General features: G+C 30.3%; 1 protein-coding gene across 1 annotated transcript; it reads right to left on the bottom strand.

The window, feature by feature from the left end:
* Nucleotides 1–17,791: 17,791 nt before the first annotated feature.
* LOC101259546 (heavy metal-associated isoprenylated plant protein 12) lies at nucleotides 17,792–18,826 on the bottom strand. The gene is made up of 3 exons (XM_004240667.5): nucleotides 18,565–18,826; nucleotides 18,383–18,458; nucleotides 17,792–18,300 (listed from the first exon to the last, which is right to left on the bottom strand). The coding sequence occupies exons 1-3, from the start codon at nucleotides 18,568–18,570 to the stop codon at nucleotides 17,972–17,974; spliced, it is 411 nt and encodes a 136-aa protein (XP_004240715.1). The 5' UTR covers nucleotides 18,571–18,826; the 3' UTR covers nucleotides 17,792–17,971.
* Between the last annotated feature and the right edge of the window lie 3,474 nt (nucleotides 18,827–22,300).

Raw genomic sequence — 22,300 nt, 5'->3', positions numbered from 1 at the left:
TATCACTACAGTAGGGTCTTACAGTTGGGGTAGTGCAACCCTAGCATATTTGTATCGTTTTCTTTGTAAAGCCTCCCAAAGTAGCCAAAATGAGATTGCTGGATTCCTACCACTACTTCAGGTATACTCAATAATTACACTTAGTATTTATTGAAATTTTTTCTACTTTATAATTATCTATTATGTCCAGATTTGGGCATGGGAGAGAGTTACATGTTAATAATCATTCTAACACATTCAGTATACGTGCATCCGTTCATTTCAGTAATTATTTCGCCACCCCAGTACAAAGCAACCATCACATTATGTTCAAAATTTGCCATTTTTATTCCTACACATAAAAATAAGTCATCTTTCTAAGTAATAAATTAGAAAAATATTTGAAAGCTATGGTAAAAATAATAACACAATATGATACATTGACTTGACTTATTTAATTCATACCTTTGTAAATATTGTTTCAAAATTGGGCTACACAAACAAAATTTTGAATGAATATTGTTGGAGTGTTTAGAACATTTGTTTCAACAAGGTTCATTTTATAACCATTTGCGTCAGTAAAGAAAAGAGAAAATTAACTTTAACATAGTGTCGTAATTGACAGTCACGATTTAATGCAGAAATGTGATCAGCGATAACGTTTTATGATCTGTAAGATTCCAATGTAGCATGATTTTATTCTTAATCTCGTGCCCCGTGATTAAATAAACATAAAACGTGATTGACAGTTACGTTTTATATAATAAACGTGATTGTCAGTTACGTTTTATAATCTGTAAAATACAGGATTCGATTCTTTAATTGCAGAGCCCGTGACTGGATAAAACGTACTAAAATATAAAAACGTTACTTTAAGTAACGTTTTAGCTCTAAAACGTGATTCTAGATAACGAAGTATAAAACGTTATTGTCAATAACGTTTTTATTTCTGTTTGCTCCGTGAACTTTTGCTTTTTTTTCATTAATTTTTTTTAAAAATAAAATAAAGCATAAAACGTTACTGTGAACCACGTTTACACTAGTTTTGTAAATAAAATTAAAAATATACTATTTTGGTGAATTGATTTATAGAATGACTTATTTTGGTCAATTCTTCTACTTATATAGTAGATGATTTAATGTGTAGAGTTTAGCTTATACACAGAGGATTGTATCATCGATTCTTATAAGTGTAAAGTTTTTGATTTGCAATCTAAGATGGAAATTGGACATGTCATCGGGTACGATTGTAGCACAAGATTATATGTAATTTGTCCTGATTATGGGAACGGTATAGTTCCAACTTCTTGTGCTAGTACATTTTGTATGTATTGAACGGGACCGAGTAGAGATAGTTGTTTTAAACTGATTGACAAAAACATATTCTCTAAACTATTAAATGTACTTATATTCTTAATCTTGATATAACTATTATGATCTGTATATATTAATTATCATTTTGATTTATTAAAAGGTGAGATTTTGAGATGGGTCAATATGTCTGGTAAGTTGTATGATAATAATATATGTTGGTGAAATAATAAGTTAGTTGATGGAATCCATGTCCGTTATAGAGATTGATTGATATGCCTTTTTGAGAAACTTATAAGTTTTCATCGTGGCAAATCTTGCAAGTGGATTTATGAATCCGACACATGAAATAAGTTAAGTAGTGCTCTGAAGGAAACTAATCATTAACTTAAATTCGTCAGTAATTTAATTTATTGATTAGTATCTGAAATCTTAACATGGAAAATTACATAAGTGTTTAATAGGGAATTACGAAATAGAGGAGTGCAATTACGAATATCTAGTGGAATGATTTGTAATTTATTATGTTAAGAATAATTCAAATTAATTATTTAGAATTATTTCATAATAAGAAGCCTCGGTAATTAATTTTGTGGTCCCTTATAGTGTCCATATTTATCTAGAACTCAGCTATACAAAAAGGAAGAATAATATGAGTTTTTCTAGTCTTCTAGAAAAACAAGATTTTCTAGTCTTTTTTGGATTAGGAAGAAATCTCTATAAATAGGGATTCTCCTAACCTAAAAAAAAGATGATTAGTTTTCTATTCAATACTTGCCCACCCAAGTATTGAGAGAGTTCGGATGTAACTTGGGATCACTGTAGAAGACCATAGCTATCTTGTAGATTCGCTTGAAAGTCTGTTTATCTTGGGGATTCGATTGAAGGTATCCGCTCACGCGTCAAGAGGTAATTCTTGAATTAAATTTCATTATGTTTATGTTCTAGCATGATTATGTGTTCTAGCATAAACGGTGTTGGTTATCTGTTATTCATGTAAGTATTAAAGATCCTGATATGCTTCCGCTGTGTATATAGTTTTCCAACAGAAAGTATTAGAAGAAATAGTCCATGTGTTAAAATTTTGGGTTTACGTATAACTAATCTAACATCTTTTATGGTATTATAGGATGTATTACAATATTTTTCATTTGGAGGTATTAGTAATACATTAAATTTAATACAATGGATAAGTCTATATAAACAAAAATATCCCTCAACTTAGCTTTATTATTTTGCTTATTTTCTTAATTTTATGTTAAATATTTGTACTAGTAAATTTATTTAAATAAAATAGCTTACAAATTATCCGGAGAGTGTTCTTTGTTGCTAAACAAATCAATATTTGTATATTGAACCGTTTTTAAAATTGCATATATCTACAATTTGTATTTTTTATGTATAAATGTAGATGATTTAACTTTCACATCTAGCCACTTAAAATAACCTAATTACTCTTCATAGTTATAGTTTGATAATTACAAATCGTAGCTACATGTTATGGGGAGGAGAGAGGTGAACGCAACTGGAAGAGAAAGGAGAGAGGCGAGCGAGACTGGAAGAGAAAGGGGAGAGGCGAGAGAGGGAAAAGAGTGGGACAAAGGTCAATTGCATATGTATATTTGTTAGATATTGTATATTATACATATGTATATACATATGTATATATATGTGTGTGTGTGTGTGTATATATATATATATATATATATATATATATATATATATATATATATATATATATATATATATATATATATCGATTAAATAATTGTATAATGTTAGTTGAGAGTGGTAATTATAGCAAACTATAGCTATATTGAGTAATTAAATATTATAAGTTTACTTAACCGCATAATATTTTCTTGTTTCTATTATTTACCGTCATTTCAGTTTTAAAAGTAGATGGTTTATTTTTTTAAAATTGATATTTTGTGGGTGATCAATTTATTAAGATGAAAACTATTTATTCTTAAATAATTCAAGTGAAAATATAGCAAACATGACAAGAAAATTGTTCTTCTCCTAAATAGTTAGAAGGCCACAAAAACTTAATATTGTCCAATAATTATCTACTTTATCAATTACATAATAATTCTAAGATATAATTGGAAAGAAACTTTTCATAGAGTTTTAATCCAAAAGCAAGGTGAGATGAGAAATAATGAATCAAACAATTGATAAAGATAAATTCTGCATTACTAATTCCTGCACTATTAATTCCTTCACTATTAATCTCTGCATTACTAATTCCTGTACTATTAATTCCTTCACTATTAATCTCTGCATTACTAATTCCTGTACTATTAATTCCTTCACTATTAATCTCTGCATTACTAATCCATATGTTATTAATCTGTGTACCAAACAATCCTTTAGTGTAAACAAAATCATTTTATTCAATATTTGAAATGTTTTTCCTTACTCTCATAATGTGTATATTTTAACATAAAACAGAACTATTTTAAATATGTTGATCTTGATTCGACAATTGAATTGACCCACAATAAAAAAATTAAAATCTTGAAAGATTGGAGTAGCACAACCCAACAACACAACAATATGACCCTAAAATTTTGTAGATTGGATTGTTGTGTTGTCGGATTGTGCTACTCAATTTTTTTGTGTGGAGGCACTTTAGTTGTTTGATTGGGACCATGAAAGTGAAAGATGAAAATGAAAGGTGAGAAGAAAGGAAAGTGAAAAGGTAAACTGTAAGAAAAAACTTACACTTTACAAAGTGTAAAAAATAGTTCTATTTTACAAAGGGTAACAAATAGTTCTATTTTATATTAAAATATACACATTATGAGATTAACGAAAAACGCTTGAAATATTGAACAAAATGAAAGTTCTATTACATTAAATCTATTTTTAGTTACTTATTAAAATACCGACTTATTTTATCTAATTTTATCTTTTTATGGCTTATTTAAGTTCTAGTGCTACAAAGAAACAAACTAGTCAACTCTACCAAGTCTTCGTCTTTTGTAATTGGAAAAAGAATCTAATATACCCCTCAATTTTGTCATTTGGAGCTGATATACCCCGTATTATGAAAGTAGTTCATATATGCCCTTACTGTCATACAAACGGTTCACATATACCTTGTTGTTATAATATGAACTCACATATACCTTCATTTAAACAGAAGTCAAAAAAATTAGTTCTAAATTTATATTTTTACTTTTAATTTTTTTTAAAAATTATTAGGGTATATTCTTCTATCAAAGTTCAAGGTATATTTAAATTTTTTTCATACATATATTATTTTTTGACTTCTTTTATTATAATTATTTGAGTTTCTTATTCTTATTTTATTTTTTTCTTTCATTTCTTAGTTTAAAGAGAAAAAAATTAAACTATTTTTTTGTCTATATTGTAATTTAATTTTTTTCTATTCGAAGAAAAAGATTTTGTCATCTATAATAAGTTTTACAAGAATATTAGTGAAATATAAATAAATTTGATTATCAAAGTAATAATTCTAAATTAGTCATTGAAATAAAAAAAAGTCAAAAGAAATATGTTTGACAAGGATTAAATTTACTCATATGGATTATATATTTTTTTTAAAATAATAAAAATTTAGATTAACTTTTTTTCATTTTCGCTAGAGAAAAGGGGTATATATGAGCCATTTATTTATAAATATGGAGTATGATTCACTTTCATAATAAAGAATATATTAGCTTTAAGTGACAAAGTTGAGGATATATGATATCCTTTTCCCTTTGTAATTTCATTTTCTGCCCATTGTCAATATTTCTTCCCATCATTAAAAGCTAAGAAAAATATATCAAAAGAATACGTTGTCTTCAACTTCTTTTGACACGAAATTTAAGGTGAAAAAAAGAGATTTTCGAAATATGTGGTTTGAAATAAACTCAAAATCTCAAACCATAAAAAATAACAAAAAGAAATGTGTTGATTTCATTTTTCTTCTAATTATTTGTATGAATATAAATTATTCTATTAAAACTTAAAATTAGAGTTATTAAAAAAGATCAGCACAACCTCATTCGATCCAAGCCTTATAGGCCAAAAAATTTTATGGGCTAAGACGGATCAACCTTTAATTTGAAAGGGTTTGAAAATGTTCAACTCCACTCAATCCTAGAGGAATTGCAGGTTGAGGTGAGTTAGTTTTTTTAAAAAAACAAATAAATAATTTTTCAAACATAAAATTCTATAACATCAAGATGTTGAGAAAATTTTTAAATTAAATATGTCAAACAATATTGTTGTTTTAATAACATTCGCAAAAAATCTAGTATTATTAGCATATATCTAGGATACTAATTACGCAAGATATATGTATATATTTGATGTGATGCATCCAAATACACGAGCGAAACAAGAGAGTAGCGAATGAGAAAAGAGTCAGGTGAGGCGCATGATTTGTTTATACGTCCTAGATACATGTTACATGTAAATTCACTTAGATAGTATGTATCTAAAAAAATTAACCAAATATTGAGTTCATTTATCCCAAAATAGATATATTTGAATATATCAAATCTGATAGAATTCATAATATTATAACATAACATACATTTTAAGTAATTAGCTCATATACTCTACTAAGAGTAAAATATTTTGATTTATTAGAAAGGACGATTTCAACATGAAAGTTTTGTGACATAAAGTGAAATGTGTGAGGGTATAATTGCCTGTAAAGCATTTTATAAAATAAAGTTTATTTAAGAAGGTTGTCCTTTGTGCTTTGATATTTGGACAATATTAATAACTTCAAAAAATACCCTTCTTTTCTATAAGTGACAATCAATATGGTGGGACCTCAAGAAACCTTACCCCTAAATCAAGAACCAGGTTCTTGATTGTTTGCCTAAGAAAAGAGTTAATTAAAACAATACACTTTAACTAAAACCTTCCTATATCAAGGAAGGAAAAACTCAACTTCGTTTTATTACTTTTTCTTACTCAATTATAATTTTTGATTAACTCTAATCGAATTCTCTAAATTTACAAAAAGCCAAACCCACTTCTTGCAAATTTACTCACTAATCTCCTCTCTCAACAAGAAGCCAAACCACTTCTTGTTTACAATCACACAAGCTTACGATCTTACTAAGAACAAAGCTCACAAGTTAACAAAATACACAGAACTCACAAAAACGCTCTTTGCTGCCTCTCAATTCGTCTCGCCTCACGCTTTCTTTGATTGCAAAGAACTGCTCTCTTTGTCTTGAAATCTCTGTTTATATAGACTTTTGAACAAGAATTATTTCCTCTCTTTGAAGTTGATAATGATTCTGATTTCTGTATCCTTCTTTGATATGAAAAAGAATTGCTTTCTTTTATCTGTATATACGCAACCTTTTCAAAAAAGACTTTTTCTTCATATAAAGTAGACAACCTTTTAGGAAAAGGTTTTATCTTATTTATTTATGGAAATAATTATTATATTCATTTTTTTCCATAAATACATATGTGCCTTAATATTTGTCCTTCGCCTCTTTTCAATTAGAACGACAACTGATTTAACAAATGAACCTGGTTCATAAGTGAGTCAACATCAAAAGTATGTGTCCTTCTTTATCAATGAACCTGGTTTTATTATAAATGAACATGGTTCATAATTGATGACATCAAAAGTATTTCTCATTATCAAAAGTTATTAACACAACTTCCATCAAATTCACCCTTTTTGATGATGACAAATAATACCCATAATAACACCAGTTTTTAGAAACTGTTTCCCCCTTTTGACATATCAAAAAGCCCAATATACAGCCAAAACATATTCGCAGCATTAAAATAGAAGGATACTACCATAAGATATCCACAAAAACTATAACAACAATACAACCAAGAGTCATTAATATTGTCTGAATATAGAACAGAAAAGCCATTAACTAAGGCCTAGAAAAAGCATGAAGTATTTGATCCACGCGAGCATTATTATCAATTTTCTAGTTGAATAAGTTGATCATTTAATCTCCCAACTTCCCCCTGAGAAGCATCCAACTGAGCCTGAAGAATAGTAACTTCATCTTTGAGTAACACATATTTAGCTCGAGCCTCATTAAGCTCAGAAATAAGAGCAGTGACTGGACTAGCAGAACGTATAGGAACTTGATCAGCAGCATCATCCAAAAGATTACATTCAACAAGAGTAGTTTGAGTAAACATATCATATTTACTCAAAGACCGACCATCCTTCAAAGGTACCCCAAATTCTTTAAACACAGTAGTCAACAAGTTCCCATAAGCTAATTGATGAGGTTTCTTAGGATCCATTATTCTGACCATATGTTTTATTATAAGGGGAGGCCAATTAATAGGACGCATGGTATCCAAAGCATGACCAAGACCCATATCTCAAAAGTTAGCTTCATGTCTCCTTTCTCCTCTTGGAAGAATACCATTGTGAACTACTTCAAACACTATTTTGTGAAAAGGAGACATTTCTCCTTTCAGTACTTTTCACGGTCGATCACTGACCCTCCCTTGTGTAAATTTTGAAGTTAATGTGCAATTTTCATCTTTATCCCAGTGATATTCTTCCAACCCTATGCAAGGAATACAAAGTATTGCCCCTAATCTAGTTTTGTCAAAAAATACATCTATACCATGAACAGACGAAGAAAGTACTGAATCATTAATCATTGTCAAATTTGCATAAAACTCAGTCACTTCTATGTCAAATATCATGTTATCAGAGTGAAGAAAAATATCTACCCATCCCTGTACTTCAAGTAGTGCCAACAATTTTTTGACTGCAGTATGATCCCTGATTTCTGGATGAATAGTTCGCCCTCTCAAGATTTTCTGTGATTTAAAATAAGCCTCCCTTCCCATGGCAAGAAATTTAATTTCGTTTTTTGTTAGGGTTTTAAAAGAGGGAGGTTATGAAGAACGGGCAGATTCTAGTTCATCAGACTCAGAAATAACAGGGGTGGAAGAGGAGAAAGCCGGTGACTTACCAGTACGACGGCGTTTGTTGGTAGATTCTGCCAACATCTCTAGATGGGCTTCACTTGCTTGTCGAGTGTGAGGAGTACGAATCGCCTTTCGTTTGACAGCAATATGCTTGCGAGGACGTCGGGGAACTGGTGTAGACGAAGGGATTGTATGTATTTGAGGAGAGTTAGAAGATGGCATAGTTTCCGGAGGCGATGAAATAGGGTTAGAGGTTTGGGGGTTTTCTGGGAGAATGGAGGAAGGAGATGGTGGGGAAGAAAATTGGGGGTGGTGGTCGGCTATTGGTGATGGTGGTGGACTGGGCTCCCCCTAAGTAGTTGTCGGAGTTTCCGATGTGAAGGTAGGTTTATCATCGGAGTAGTCGATGAGAAGGAGAAAGGAAGATAAATTTTTTCTGTGTGTGTGGGGAAGATAAAAGGTTTTATGGGGAATAGAAGGGTAATAATGATGAATCGGTACTTTGAACAGCCCTGAACGAAATTCAAAATGACGACAGTCACATCGAAGAGACGTTAGAGTTTTAATGTACTCTATGTATTTCCTGCCCAAACAAAAAGTTAAATAGGAGAACCAGGTTGAAAATATAAGAACCTGAGTCGGTGGTGAGTAGAACCTGGTTCTTTTAACTCTGAAACACAAGTATCAGAGATAGACGATTTTTAAGGAATGGTTCTCGCCCAAGAGCCTTAGTAAAAATGTCAGCAATTTGATCTTCAGTAGCGCAGAATTTCATTATGATAAATCCTTTTTCAACATTGTCTCTCAGAAAGTGATGTCGAATGTCAATATGTTTAGTGCATTTATGTTGGACCGGGTTCTTTGCCATATTAATAGCGCTAGTGTTATCACACATAATAGGAATGCAACCTGTCTTAATCACAAAGTCTTTTAACTGTTGCTTTATCCATAATAATTGTGCACAACAAGATGCAGCTGCTACATATTCTGCCTCTGCTGTACAAAAGGGCAACTGAATTTTGTTTTCTAGTGGCCATGAGACAAGACATGGTCCTAGAAAGTTAGCCATTCCAGATGTACTTTTTCGGTCAACTAAGTATCCGGCATAGTGAGCATCAGCAAATCCTATTAAATTAAATGAGTCTCATGATGGGTACCATAGCACCAGGTTCACAGAACCTTTGAGATACCTAAGTATTCTTTTTACTGCTTTTAGATGAGATTCTTTAGGACATGACTGAAATCGTGCACAAAGTCCAACACTAAACATAATGTCGGGTCTGCTTGCAGTTAGGCACAAGAGTGATCCAGTCATACCTCTATATTTTGTATCATTGACTGGAGAACCTGTTTCATCTTTGTCTAACTTTGTTGTAGTGCCAATGGGAGTGTCAATTATCTTTGCTTCATTCATGTCAAATTTTTCAGTAGTTCATGAATATACTTCTGTTGATGAATGGATGTTCCTGTAGGAGATTTATCAATTTGAAGACCTAGGAAGAAAGTTAGTTTTCCTATCATACTCATCTCAAATTCACTACTCATGAGTTTTGCGAACACAATTCCAAGTGAGGGGTCAGTTCCACCAAATATGATGTCGTCGACATAAATTTGTACAGTGAGCATATCTGAACCTTGTTTTGTAAGAAAGAGAGTATTGACTATTTTTCCACGGGAGTAACCATGTGTTAGAAGGAATGTGGATAGACGATCATACCATGCTCTTGGAGCTTACTTTAGTCCGTACAATGCTTTTTCTAACTTGTAGACATGTTTCAGGTTTGTATGGGTCCTCAACACCAGGGAGTTGTTTCACAAACACTTCTTCTTGTACAAAACCATTTAAAAATGCACTTTTTACATCCATCTGATAGAGTTTGAATTCCATATGGGCTGCAAAAGCAATTAAAATTCTTATAGCTTCATTCTTGACACTGGTGCAAAGGTTTCATCATAGTCGATTCCTTCTTCTTGGTTGTAACCTTGAACCACTAGTCGAGCTTTGTTCCTAGTGATCTGACCTTGGTCATCTAATTTGTTTCTAAAAACCCATCGAGTACCTATGATAGTTCGATCATGTGGTCCGGGAACCAGGTTCCAGACTTTGCTTCTTTCAAACTGACTCAATTCTTCTTGCATAGCAATAGTCCAGTCTGGATCTCCCAAGGCTTTTTTTAACATTTTTGGAAACAATTTGAGATAGATAAGCTTAGAAGGCACATATATTTCGTACTCTAGATGTGGTATGAATCCTTGATTCCAATGGTGGGAGGATGTTTTGAATGGGATGAGAACTTTGATGTTTCCAGCCATGAACCTGAGGATTTTGAGTTGATTCACATGTTGGAGTATATGATGTTTCTCTTTCTATCTCTGTTGGTGTATTTTAAATTTCTTAAGGATTTGACTTATTTGTGGTATTATCCTATCTGATTGTAAATCTTCCAATGGTTTTGGAGGATGTTCAATAGGATTATTCAATTCTTCTGCTATGCCTTCATAAAAAATAACATGCATGCTTTCTTCCACTCGATTTGTTCTTTTGTTGAGTACTTTATATGCTTTGCTTTGTGTTGAATATCCTAAGAATATTCCTTCATCACTCTTGGCATCAAATTTTTTCAAATTATCCTTTCCATTATTGTGCACGTAACATATGCATCCAAATGGTCGAAGATGAGCTAAGCTAGGTTTTCTTCCTTTAAGTAGTTCATTAGGGGTTTTATTCAAAAAAGTCCTTATTGTGCACCTGTTTATCAGATAACAAGCAGTGTTTATGGCCTCTGCCTAATAAAACTGTGGTAGTTTGCTTGCTATTAGCATGGTTCCAGCGACATCTTCAAGAGTTCTGTTTTTGCGCTCAACTACACCATTTCGTTGCGGAGTTCTTGGTGCAAAAAAAATTGTGATCAATTCCATTTGTACTGCAAAAATTTAAGAATTTTGAGTTTTCAAACTTTGAACCATGATCTGATCTTATGTCAATGACTTCTGTATTGAGTTTCTTCTGAACTAATCTGACAAATATTTCAAATACTTCATAAGTTTCATCTTTTGTTGCCAAAAATATAGTCCAAGTAAACCTTGAGTAGTCATCAACAATTACAAGAATGTATCTTTTGCCTACTCTACTTATCACACGCATTGGTCCACATAAGTCTATGGGAAGCATCTCTAGAGGTTTTGTGGTGCTAACCATTCCCTTTGGTTTAAAAGATGATTTGGATTGTCTCCCTTTGACACATGCACCACAAAACTGTTCACTTTGAAGAATTTTGTTCGGCAATCCTCTAACAGATCTTTTTATATTAGTTTATTAATTGTAGAGAGGTTAATATGTCCTAGCCTTTTGTGCCAACGGGCAGAGTTTTAAGTGAGAGCACTGAGGCAAGTAAGTGAATTTTCTGAACTTATTATTTCAGTTGTGTATACATTCTTGTGTCTCTTTCCCAGAAGTACCAGTTCCTCAGTCGTTGAGTTTATCACTCTACATTCACCTGCAGTGAATACTACCTTGTTCCCTTTGTCTCACATTTGAGAAATGCTTAGTAAGTTATGTTGAAGCCCATTTACGTAGTATACATCATCGATGGCTTGTTTGAGATTGATTCCTACCTTTCCAATTCCTTGTATTTCCGCGGTTTTTCCGTTTCCAAAGGCTACTTTTACACCCTTAACTCGTTTCAGTGAGAGAAAGTTATCTTGATTTCCTGTCATATGTCTTGAGTAGGTGGTACCAATGCTTTCCTTTTTCTCTCACTAAAGCCTACAGTTTTATTCAGATCGAGTTAGTTTTGGTACCCAAATCCACTTAAGTGCCTGTTTGTGATTAAAGGGATGTATGAGAATTTTTCTAGCCCATCTAGGAAGAACTTTAGATGTAGAACCAGGTTTAGGATCAGTTTTCTTTTGACTCTTTCTTAGAAAGGAAAATTTTTTCTGATGAGCAATTTGTTTTTTGTCACATGCATGACTCTTATGTCCTGTCAACCCACAGTGAGAGCATAGACAATCTATGTTAGGATTTTTTGTTTTAGAAAAACCTATTCCATGTCTTGAACTAGATTGACTTTTATGGAGACTATCGAGAATTATGGAGGACCTGTTCCACCACATACTGTTCTCTGCTTCTTGTTCAGTCGTGCTCATTTTCTTTTGTAAGGCTTGATTTTTTAAGAAGCTAGAGTTTAAATCTTTTTATAATTCTACTTGTTTATTGAGCAGGGAACAATTTTGTAGTTCTAGAGTCATGTTTTCTTCTCTTAGAGATGCGTAATCTTCCATTAGCAGTTCTTTTTTGTGGCAAGTTGACTCATATGCCTTAATTACAGTTTTCAAAAGTGACTTTAGCTCTCTTTTAGTATAGATTTCTAAGTTTTCTTTAGAGAAAATTGAGCTAACCTGACTGTTTTGGTCTTCTTCTTCCTTGGAATCTGAACCAGCCATTATAGCATGAATTGTATCTTGTGCTTGACAAGTACTTTCTTTGTCTGCTTCTTCAGTTACAACTACTAATGCAAGAAAGTCGTAATTGTCTTCTTGCTTTATTGCAAGTAGAGATTGATTCTCGATTTCTTCATTCTCAGATTCATCTTCAGATATGCCTCCCATTGCAGCGAGTGACTTTTTCATGGATATGTCGGCCTCTTGATTTGTCATTCTCCGGTTATTGGGAATATATCTGTCTTCTTTTGCTTTTTCTGGGTTGTTTTTCTTATATTCTACGGCCCGTAGTAGACAAAATTTTATAAAGTGGTCTGGACTACCACATTTATGACACAATTGTTCTCTTGAGTTTTCAATATTCTTCTGTGAACTCCTTTTTTTTAAATGTTTGTCCCCTCTTTAACTATTGGGAGAATCTTTTGGCCATGAGTGTGATATTTTCATCCTCAAAATCTTCAGAGGTGGTAGTTTTTAGAGCCAGATTCTTTTCTTTCCTTTTGCTACCAATCTCTCTTTCTTGATTTTTCTTCAGTTCGTAAGTTATGAGGTTTCCAATGAGCTTATCCATAGAAAGCTTATCTAAGTCACGTGCTTCAGTAATTGCTTCAACTTTACTTTCCCATGATTCGGGTAAGACACTCAAGAGTTTTCTGACTGTCTTTCCGTTTGGAATTACTTCTCCTCAAAAGAGTAAATTTCATTGATAATAGCAGTGAATCTAGTGTGCATATCTTGAATAGTTTCTCCTTCCAACATTCTGAATAGTCCGTATTGTCTATTCAAATTGTCAATCTTTCATTTCTTAACTTGAGTTGTTCCTTCATGTGCAGTCTACAAGGTTTCCCAGATTGACTTGGCATCTTGACAAGAAGAGATCCTATTGTACTCATCTGGTCCTATGCCACAAATTAGAATTTTCTTAGATTTTGCATTATTTTGAATTGACAGTTTATCTGCGGCATCCCACTCCTTTCTCTCTTTTTGTACCATTGTTTCTCCGTCAGGCCCCTTTTTCACAGGAATAGTAGGATCATCTAAGACTATACTCCAGAGATCAGGATTTTCTCCTATCAGATGATCCAACATGCGATTCTTCCACCATCCATAGTATTTTCCATTGAACAGTGGGGGGTCGAGTTTGAGAAACTCCTTCTTGGGGGGTAGGTGGTGCTGCCATTTACTTTTCAAGATGTTAATCTTTTAGTGAAAAGATCCTGCTCTGATATCAATTGAAGAAACCTTACCCCTAAATCAAGAACCATGTTCTTGATTGTTTGCCTAAGAAAAGAGTTAATTAAAACAATACACTTTAACTAAAACATTTCTATCTCAAGGAAGGAAAAACTCAACTTCGTTTTATTACTTTTTCTTACTCAATTACAATTTTCGATTAACTCTAATCGAATTCTCTAAATTTACAAAAAGTCAAACCCACTTCTTACAAATTTACTCACTAATCTCCTCTCTCCACAAGAAGTCAAACCCACTTCTTGTTTACCATCACACAAGCTTACGATCTTACTAAGAACAAAGCTCACAAGTTAACAAAACACACAGATTTCACAAAAACACTCTTTGCTGCCTCTCTCTTCGTCTCGCCTCACGCTTTCTTTGATTGCAAAGAACTGCTCTCTTTGTCTTGAAATCTCTGTTTATATAGACTTTTGAACAAGAATTATTTCCTCTCTTTGAAGTTGATAATGATTCTGATTTCTGTATCTTTCTTTGATATGAAAAAGAATTGCTTTCTTTTATCTGTTTATATGCAACCTTTTCAAAAAAGGTTTTGTCTTCATATAAAGTAGACAACCTTTTAGGAAAAGGTTTTGTCTTATTTATTTATGGAAATAATTATTATATTCATTTTTTTCCATAAATACATATGTGCCTTAATATTTGTCCTTCGCCTCTTTTCAATTAGAACGATAACTGATTTAACAAATGAACCTGGTTCATAAGTGAGTCAACATCAAAAATATTTATCCTTCTTTACCTGGTTTTATTATAAATGAAACTAGTTCATAATTGATGACATCAAAAATATTTCTCATTATCAAAAGTTATTAACACAACTTCTATCAGGACCAATTTCGTAATGCCTACAGTTAAGTGTGTGAGATCGTCTCTAGACTTTGCCAAATTTAATAATGGATCCCGTTGTTCAGCTTTTGTAAATGAAAATATTCAAGTGGAGAAAATTATTAACAAACATGTAGAACTCGAATATTTTGCAATAATTAGTATTGTTTAATGTTAATAAAATTGATATTAAATTGTCATATATTGTATTATTTTGCTCACTGTTTATTATACTTGAGAAAATTAAGGATTATTTTTTTCTGATATTACACATGAATCTGTAAAATATAACAAAGATCAAGTTGCAAGGTCCATTCTCATTTCTGTTGGACTAATCTGATTTTAAATATTTTTAACTAATGTCGAAATTATATTACCTAATAATTTTCTTTTCGTGCTAAGGCTCTTATGGCTTATTATAATTCATGAGTTAAAAATTCAATTTGTTGTGTGTATTCCACATGATGAAAATATTTATAGTCATAAAATTAGGATAATTTTTTTGAGTCATAATCATCTTTTTGAAGATGTAAAATAAATTATCGAAAGAAGAATTCTATTTTATGAAAAGTTCTCTAGCTGGAAAGCTTACCACCAAAAGTGAATGAAATAATAGTCTTAATAAGAATAAGTTTCTAACAATTATTGAAGAATAACTCAATTATTTATTTATACTCTCTCTATTTCATATTAATTGAATTTTTTGTCACGAACTATCCACTTCTAATCTAACAATAGAAATGTGAATCTCTTTAAAATAAATCTAAATAAAAAATGTCAAATAATTTCATAATTACACAATGATATATTTAATTACAATGAATGCAAGCCAAGTCTTCTACATTACCGTTTGGTTAGAATTCTAAGTTATGGTAGGATTAACTGTGATAGGATAAATTATGATGGAATTAGTTATAATGAGATAAGTTATGATGGAATTATTTTTTATTGAGTGTTTGATTTGTTATATTCAAAATGATAAATTTTAAGAACAATTTATTTATTTATAAAAAAGTCATTCATAAATGTAAAAAAGTGATGTAACAAAAGGTTTGAAAGAGTCATTTCTGTCATTTACTTATTTTATTTCGGAATAAGTTGATCTGGACTTGCCAATCAAACAACAAGTTAAATGATACTATAATTTAATCCCATAACTATTAGGTATTATACATCACTGCTCGTTTTTAATTCTAAACTTCATTACTCTGGTCTCAAATTATTTTTAATTATGATCATCTTTTCACTATTTTATCCTCATTGGTGTTCTTTAAGATATACTATAATCTTTCTTCGTTGAAGGTATTCGTGCCAAGTTTAAGGGGCCATCAATAGGTTAGGCCAAATTGTTTTGATGCAATTTAATTCAATTTTTTACGACAATAATTTTAGATATTATTGACGTTGTCGGTGGGGTATAGTGAAAGAAGGGAAGAAAACGATGGCTTGAAAAATTATAGGGGAAGAAAATGATCGGAGAAAGAATGGAGATGGTGGAAAGTTAGTGGCAATGGTGGTTGAGTTGAGTCAACGAAGAAGAGGAGATGTTACTTTAAGTTTTAAAAAAAAATCTTCTTTTTTAAAAAAAATAAATGATGTCTTTCACTTTCTTTTGGTGTGTGTATTACACATATGTTGCCATGTCAGCAAAAAATGTCTAATATGTACAAATGTATTATAGAATATGTGTTCAATAGGTAAAAGGTCAAATTGGGATGACTAAAAGAAATATGAGGACAACTTTAAGGGGTCGTGTATGACTTAGGTCAATTACTTATGATGAGATAAGTTATGATGGAATTATTTTTTATTTAGTGTTTGGTTTGTTATATTCAAAATAATAAATGTTAAAAACAATTTATTTGTTTACAAAAATGTTCTTCATGAATGTAAAAAGCGATGTAACAGAAAAGTTGAAAGAGACATTTTTATCCTTTATTTATTTTATCCCGAGATAAGTTATTCCGAACTTGTCAATCAAACCACAAATTAAATGGTACTATAATTGATTCTCATAACTATTAGATATTACCTTCACTGTTCGTTTTTAATCTAACTTCACTACTGTGGTCTCAAATTATTTTTAATTATGATCATCTTTTCACTATTTTATCCTCATTTTTAAGATATGCTATAATCTTTCTTCGTTGAAGATAGTGTTGTTCATGGTTACGGTTAACAGCCAAATCAAACCGCAATTTGAACCAAATTGATTTTAAAAAATCGATACTTGGTTTAGTTTGGTTAGGTTTGGTTTTTAAATTTTGAAAATCGATACTATTTAGTTTGGTATTGGTTTTACAAAAAAACAACCGCAAAAAAATAGTAGATCGAATCGATAAATTAGATATCTAAATTTTATGATTATTTATATATTATTCATAAATAGATTAAAAGTATTTTGTTGAATTTTAATTAACTTAGTCTTTAACTTTACCACTTTCTCAAGCCCAACACTTAGGTCAAATATAACAATTTCAAATTCAAGTCCATCAAATTCATTTTATTCCTTACTAGTACTTCACATAAAATAGTCATATTTTCTCTTAAATGAATCACTTTATTCGTGTAATAATAACTCTAATATTGTTTGACTGAATCGACATTCGTTTTTCTGTAGATTGTTCATGTACTTGGTATTTGTATCTATCGAATTACGTACGTCTTCAAAAAATTTATTACTTTCAAACTAGTAAAACTAAACCAAATCGACAATAATCAAATCGATGGTTATTTTTTTCGTTTGATTTGGTTTAATTTTATTTTAAAAACTTAAAAAGCCGACTAGATTGGTTTGGTTTTAGTTTTAATTAATAATCAATTCAAACCAAATTATGAGCACCCCTAGTTGAAGGTATTCGTAATTATTTTTTAAAATGATTATAAATAATTTGAGACGGGGCAGTATCAGCTAAGCATTTTTTTCAAGACCGCATATTGTAACTGTACATAGAAAAAAAAAAGTGTGATCGGGTTATGAAGTCAATTGCAACCGTTGATAACTATAATGTGTCAAGATTTGTGGCTTGACTTCAATATACAGCCTTTCAGTCCTATATATTTCGAGGTGAAATTCAATCAAAACACAATTTGTATTCTTAATATAATAAGCGTTCACGATATGAAATCTAACTTTTTATTTTTTTCAGCTTCAAATGCTTATTATCCTCTTTAAATTTCAATTCTTCAACCAAATATAGTACAACAAGGAGGCTTGTATGAACTAGTCCACTAACTCATCACAAATGTGAAGCTAGCAGATCACACAAGAGTTAGAGTCCTCTTCCACACTGTAATAGTGCTGATAAGCAGGAACAGGGGTTGGGTACTGTGGATAAGGTTGTTGATATTGATATTGATAGAGAACTGGAGCTGGATATGCCTTTATCGCTGCCGCTTTCTTTTTGTCTTCTGTTTTCTTCGGCTCATTATCTTTCTTCTTCTCCGGCTCTTTTGCTGGTCCAACCAATACTATCTCAGTGTGACACAGTTTCTTCAATTTTGAAACTATTACAACTGGATCTACATTTCCGACTACTGTCAATTTCTTGTCCTTTGTATCCATCGACATTGACTCTACCCCTGCAACATCATCAGAAACAACAAAAAATAAATCTATTGCAAGATCTGGAATTCTGACATAATTTTGAACAATAAAACGTACCTTCCACAACAGAAACTTTTTTCATCACCTTTTGCTTGACTTTTTCATCCACATACTCCAACTTCAGCACTACTTTCTGTAAATAAACAACCAAAAATCAGAAGATAAATGATAATAAATTACTCGTGTTCAGCAAACTTTACTTGTTTAAAATCAAACATTGATTTACAAATGAAACTAACCATCATCTCGAGATCTGAACTAAGTGTATGGAAAGTAAGTAGCTCTTCAAATAGAGGAAAATGTTGAAGGGAATAGTAAGAAATACATTGGAGTTGTGAATGTTTTTGATAGATTTGCAGTTACTTATAGTAGCACTGATTTTTGAGAGTAGAGTGAAGAGCAGGGAGGGGACGAAGAAGCAACCGAGTCAACTTTACCAAGTCTTTCTATCCTTTCTACTTCCTTCGTCCCAACCCAATTTAGAGAAAAGGCCAAAATAGTTTTTTAATCTTTGGTTTAAGATTCAAAGTCATTTTTAAATTTTGATAATAATTTTTCATATTTGTATTATTAGTGCATTTTTTATCTTCTTTCAAAATTTTACCTATTTTTTAATATAGATTTATTCATATACTTTATGATAATATAGAATGTTTGATCGTCATTTTATATATTTAGTAGAAATAATAATTTTATGTGAGAGATTGTGTAAATCACGATAATTTTACATATAACAGTACAAATTTTTCTTTTCTTGCAACGTCATACGTTAGAATGTTCTTAGTTTAGCTGTAGTAATATTAATACTAAACAAAACAAGGTGTTCTTCTTCTCACCTTCTTTCACAGAGTTATTATTTCTACTAAATATATCAAAAGACGATGGGACATCCCTTACATAAAATTATGAATAAAATTAATGTAAAAAAAAATATGCAAAATTTTTTGGGGAGAATCAAAAGTGCACCAATATTGTAAACATGAGTGACTATTAGTATTCCACGTGAAAATTCAAGGATGACTTTGAGTTTTAACCCAAAGACGAGAGACTGATTTGGGTCTTCTCTCTCCCAATTTATCCGACACTTTTCTAATTTTGAAATTTAAATAAATTTGTGTTTGATCTTAATTTTTTTATATATTTTGTAATTATTTTAAACTGTCAATTATGATGAATTATAGGAAATTTTATATAGTTCACAAATATATGGATTTCATTTTAAAATAAATTAAAAAAATTCACACGAAAATTTCTGATTAAACTAAAATTATTTGACTCTCAAAAAATAAAAAGTACCATATAAATTGAGATATATATAAAATAAATTTGTTCTTCTTTTTCAAAGAGAGTGGTGGTTTTTAAAATATAAGTTCTTTCAGAGAAACAGATTTAATTTACGATCTAAAATACTCATTCACTATTTTTGTTCGGATGGTTGTTACACATTATATTATATTTGTTGTTTTATAGTGTTAATTAGAATATAATGTTTTTTTAATTGTTGTATTGTTTAAATTTTCATTGTATAACGAGAAAAAATGTCATTATGTGTAAAAATTATGAAAAAGAACAATGAAAGTCGTTTATAAAAATTATTAATGCAAAACTCGATGAAGTGATATAAATTTATAATTACAACTATTTACGCCACAATTTTTTGGAGCAAAATATTATAAATCACAATTATTTAAAAAATTTTATGTTATTTTAAGTTGGGAATTGAAAACAAAAATATAAAAAAGAATAAAAGGAAAACTATCTCTTCTAATACAGTAGAAAGTAGAATAATAGAAGGGGTATGAACAATGAAATAAATTTGTTAAGATTCAGCTTTCATATCGTAACCTCTTGATCGCCCAGTGGATTTTAGATGCTAAAATAGTGAAATAAAATATTTCAGTGCATAAAGTCAGTCATAATTCAACCCAAATTAACATTTAAAAGACCAAGGGATCTGGAAGTTTATGGATTAAGTTTTAGTTCTTTAGAGTTTTTGATTTCTAATTTAATAATATATATATATATTAAAAATTATTTAATATAAAATTACTGAATCAAGTTGATTTGTATTTGATACTTTCTTTTGGTTTGCTGTTTAAGAAATGCTACATAATTAATGCACTGCATATTTAAAGGTAACACTTATACAAGGATCTGTGTAGAATGGCAATTAAAATAATTAATTTTAATTAGTGCAACAATATAATAACAATAAAAATATTCAACAACTAAATGTTTGATTTTAACATGTTGGAAAACTATTTTCTATACTAAAATTGATTTTCTTTTGTTAATTTTGTAATCAATAAAGAGAGATTGCAAATTCAGTTTCATCTTTGATTTGCTTTAGAGATATAGATTTTCTTTTGATGTTTTGTTTAAATTACAAGAACAAATATTTTATTTCTTACACCCAGTTTTAACCAAAAATAGAAGAATACAAAAAGGAGACAGAGAACTGACAAGGAAATGATACTTCCTCCGTTTCAGAAAGAATATTTCTATTTTTTTTAAATTTGTTTAAAAAAGAATATTTCTATTTCTTTTTTAGTTTGTTTAAAAAAGAATGTCTCCTTTCTTTTTTTTTTTTGGAATATTTTAACTTTAACTTTCAATGTGACATGTTTAAGATCACAAGATTAAATGACATTTTGGTACATTTGACATAATTTTAATTTTGAACCACAAGATCAAAAATCTTCTTTCTTTTCTTAAACTCCGTTCCAAATCAAAATAGGTCACCCTTTTTAAAACGAAGAGACTAATAAAATAATAAGTTAGTGATATCAAAAGAAGGTTCCTAAAGTGTTATTTACTTCACATCAATTTTGGGGCATACACTTATCACTCTGCTATGTATCTTAATATAAAATAAGATTTGATTATGTAAGTAATTTTTCGATAAAAAGCGTTCAACTAGAATCCTGAAACTGTCATAGCTCCTCCACCCCTACAATTCACCTGCTCTATTTTCTTCTAGGACATATTTGGTATGATAAATAAGAGAAAAATAATTATGAGATCAAGTTTTTATATTCTTTAATCCTTGTTTGGGTTATGAAGTTTGAAATAACCTATTTTAAGATTATAATTAGTATTGAAATAAATTATTTCTATCTTTAGATGAAATAATAATAATGAAATAATTTAGATAAGAATAAAATAATTAATAATACAAATATATCCACAAAAATTTTATGTGAAGACCAAGGATATCCAAAAGTCTCTTGATGGTATCTATGTTTGTGAGAAAGGGTAAAATTGTTGATAAGGAATTGAGTACTTTAGAATTAGACATATTGATGGTAATTAGGGCTGGTAATGATTATTGTTAAAAAATCAAATTGAATCGTAATTCGAAACAAATTGATTAAAAGAATTGATATTTGGTTTGATTTTTAAATTTTGAAAATCAATAGTATTTGATTTGATTTTACTAAACAACAACTGTAAAAATAATCAAACCAAATAGATAATTAGAAATATAAATTTTATATATTATTTATAAATAAATATAAATATTTTGTTAAATTTAAGTAACTCAAGTCTTTAATTTTTAAAGTTTCTCAAGCCTAACACTTAAATTTTAGCCCAATTATAATCTTACGTCCAATTCCATCAAATTTTTTTACCTACCATACCTTTCATAAGATAGTCAGATACTTTTTCTTAATTTAAGAACTTTGTTTGTGTAATTATAACTCTAGTATTGCTTAATTGAATCAACAATGCCTTTTCTGTGGATTGTTCTTGTACTAGATGTTTGTTTTATCAAGATATATATGTCCTAAAAATTTATTACTTTTAAATCAGAAAAACCAAAAAAGTTGAACCAGACTAAACCAAACCGTCAATAGCCAAATTGATGGTTATTTTTTTCTTTTGGTTTGATTTTAGAATTTTAAAAAGTCGACTAGATTTATTTGATTCGATTTCAATAAATATTCGATCCTGTAACGACCTGTTCAGTCGTTT

Source organism: Solanum lycopersicum, chromosome 6, assembly GCF_036512215.1.
Source record: "Solanum lycopersicum chromosome 6, SLM_r2.1".
In the NCBI taxonomy this organism is placed as follows: Eukaryota; Viridiplantae; Streptophyta; class Magnoliopsida; order Solanales; family Solanaceae; genus Solanum; species Solanum lycopersicum.
Note: the sequence above shows the minus strand (reverse complement) of the source record. Positions and strands in the feature narration are given on the sequence as shown.

Excerpts from the sequence above, each read along its gene's own strand:
- LOC101259546 (XM_004240667.5), bottom strand. Across the intron at positions 18,301-18,382 it reads AAAAGTTTCTGTTGTGGAAG|GGGTAGAGTCAATGTCGATG; the intron begins GTACGTTTTATT and ends ATGATGTTGCAG.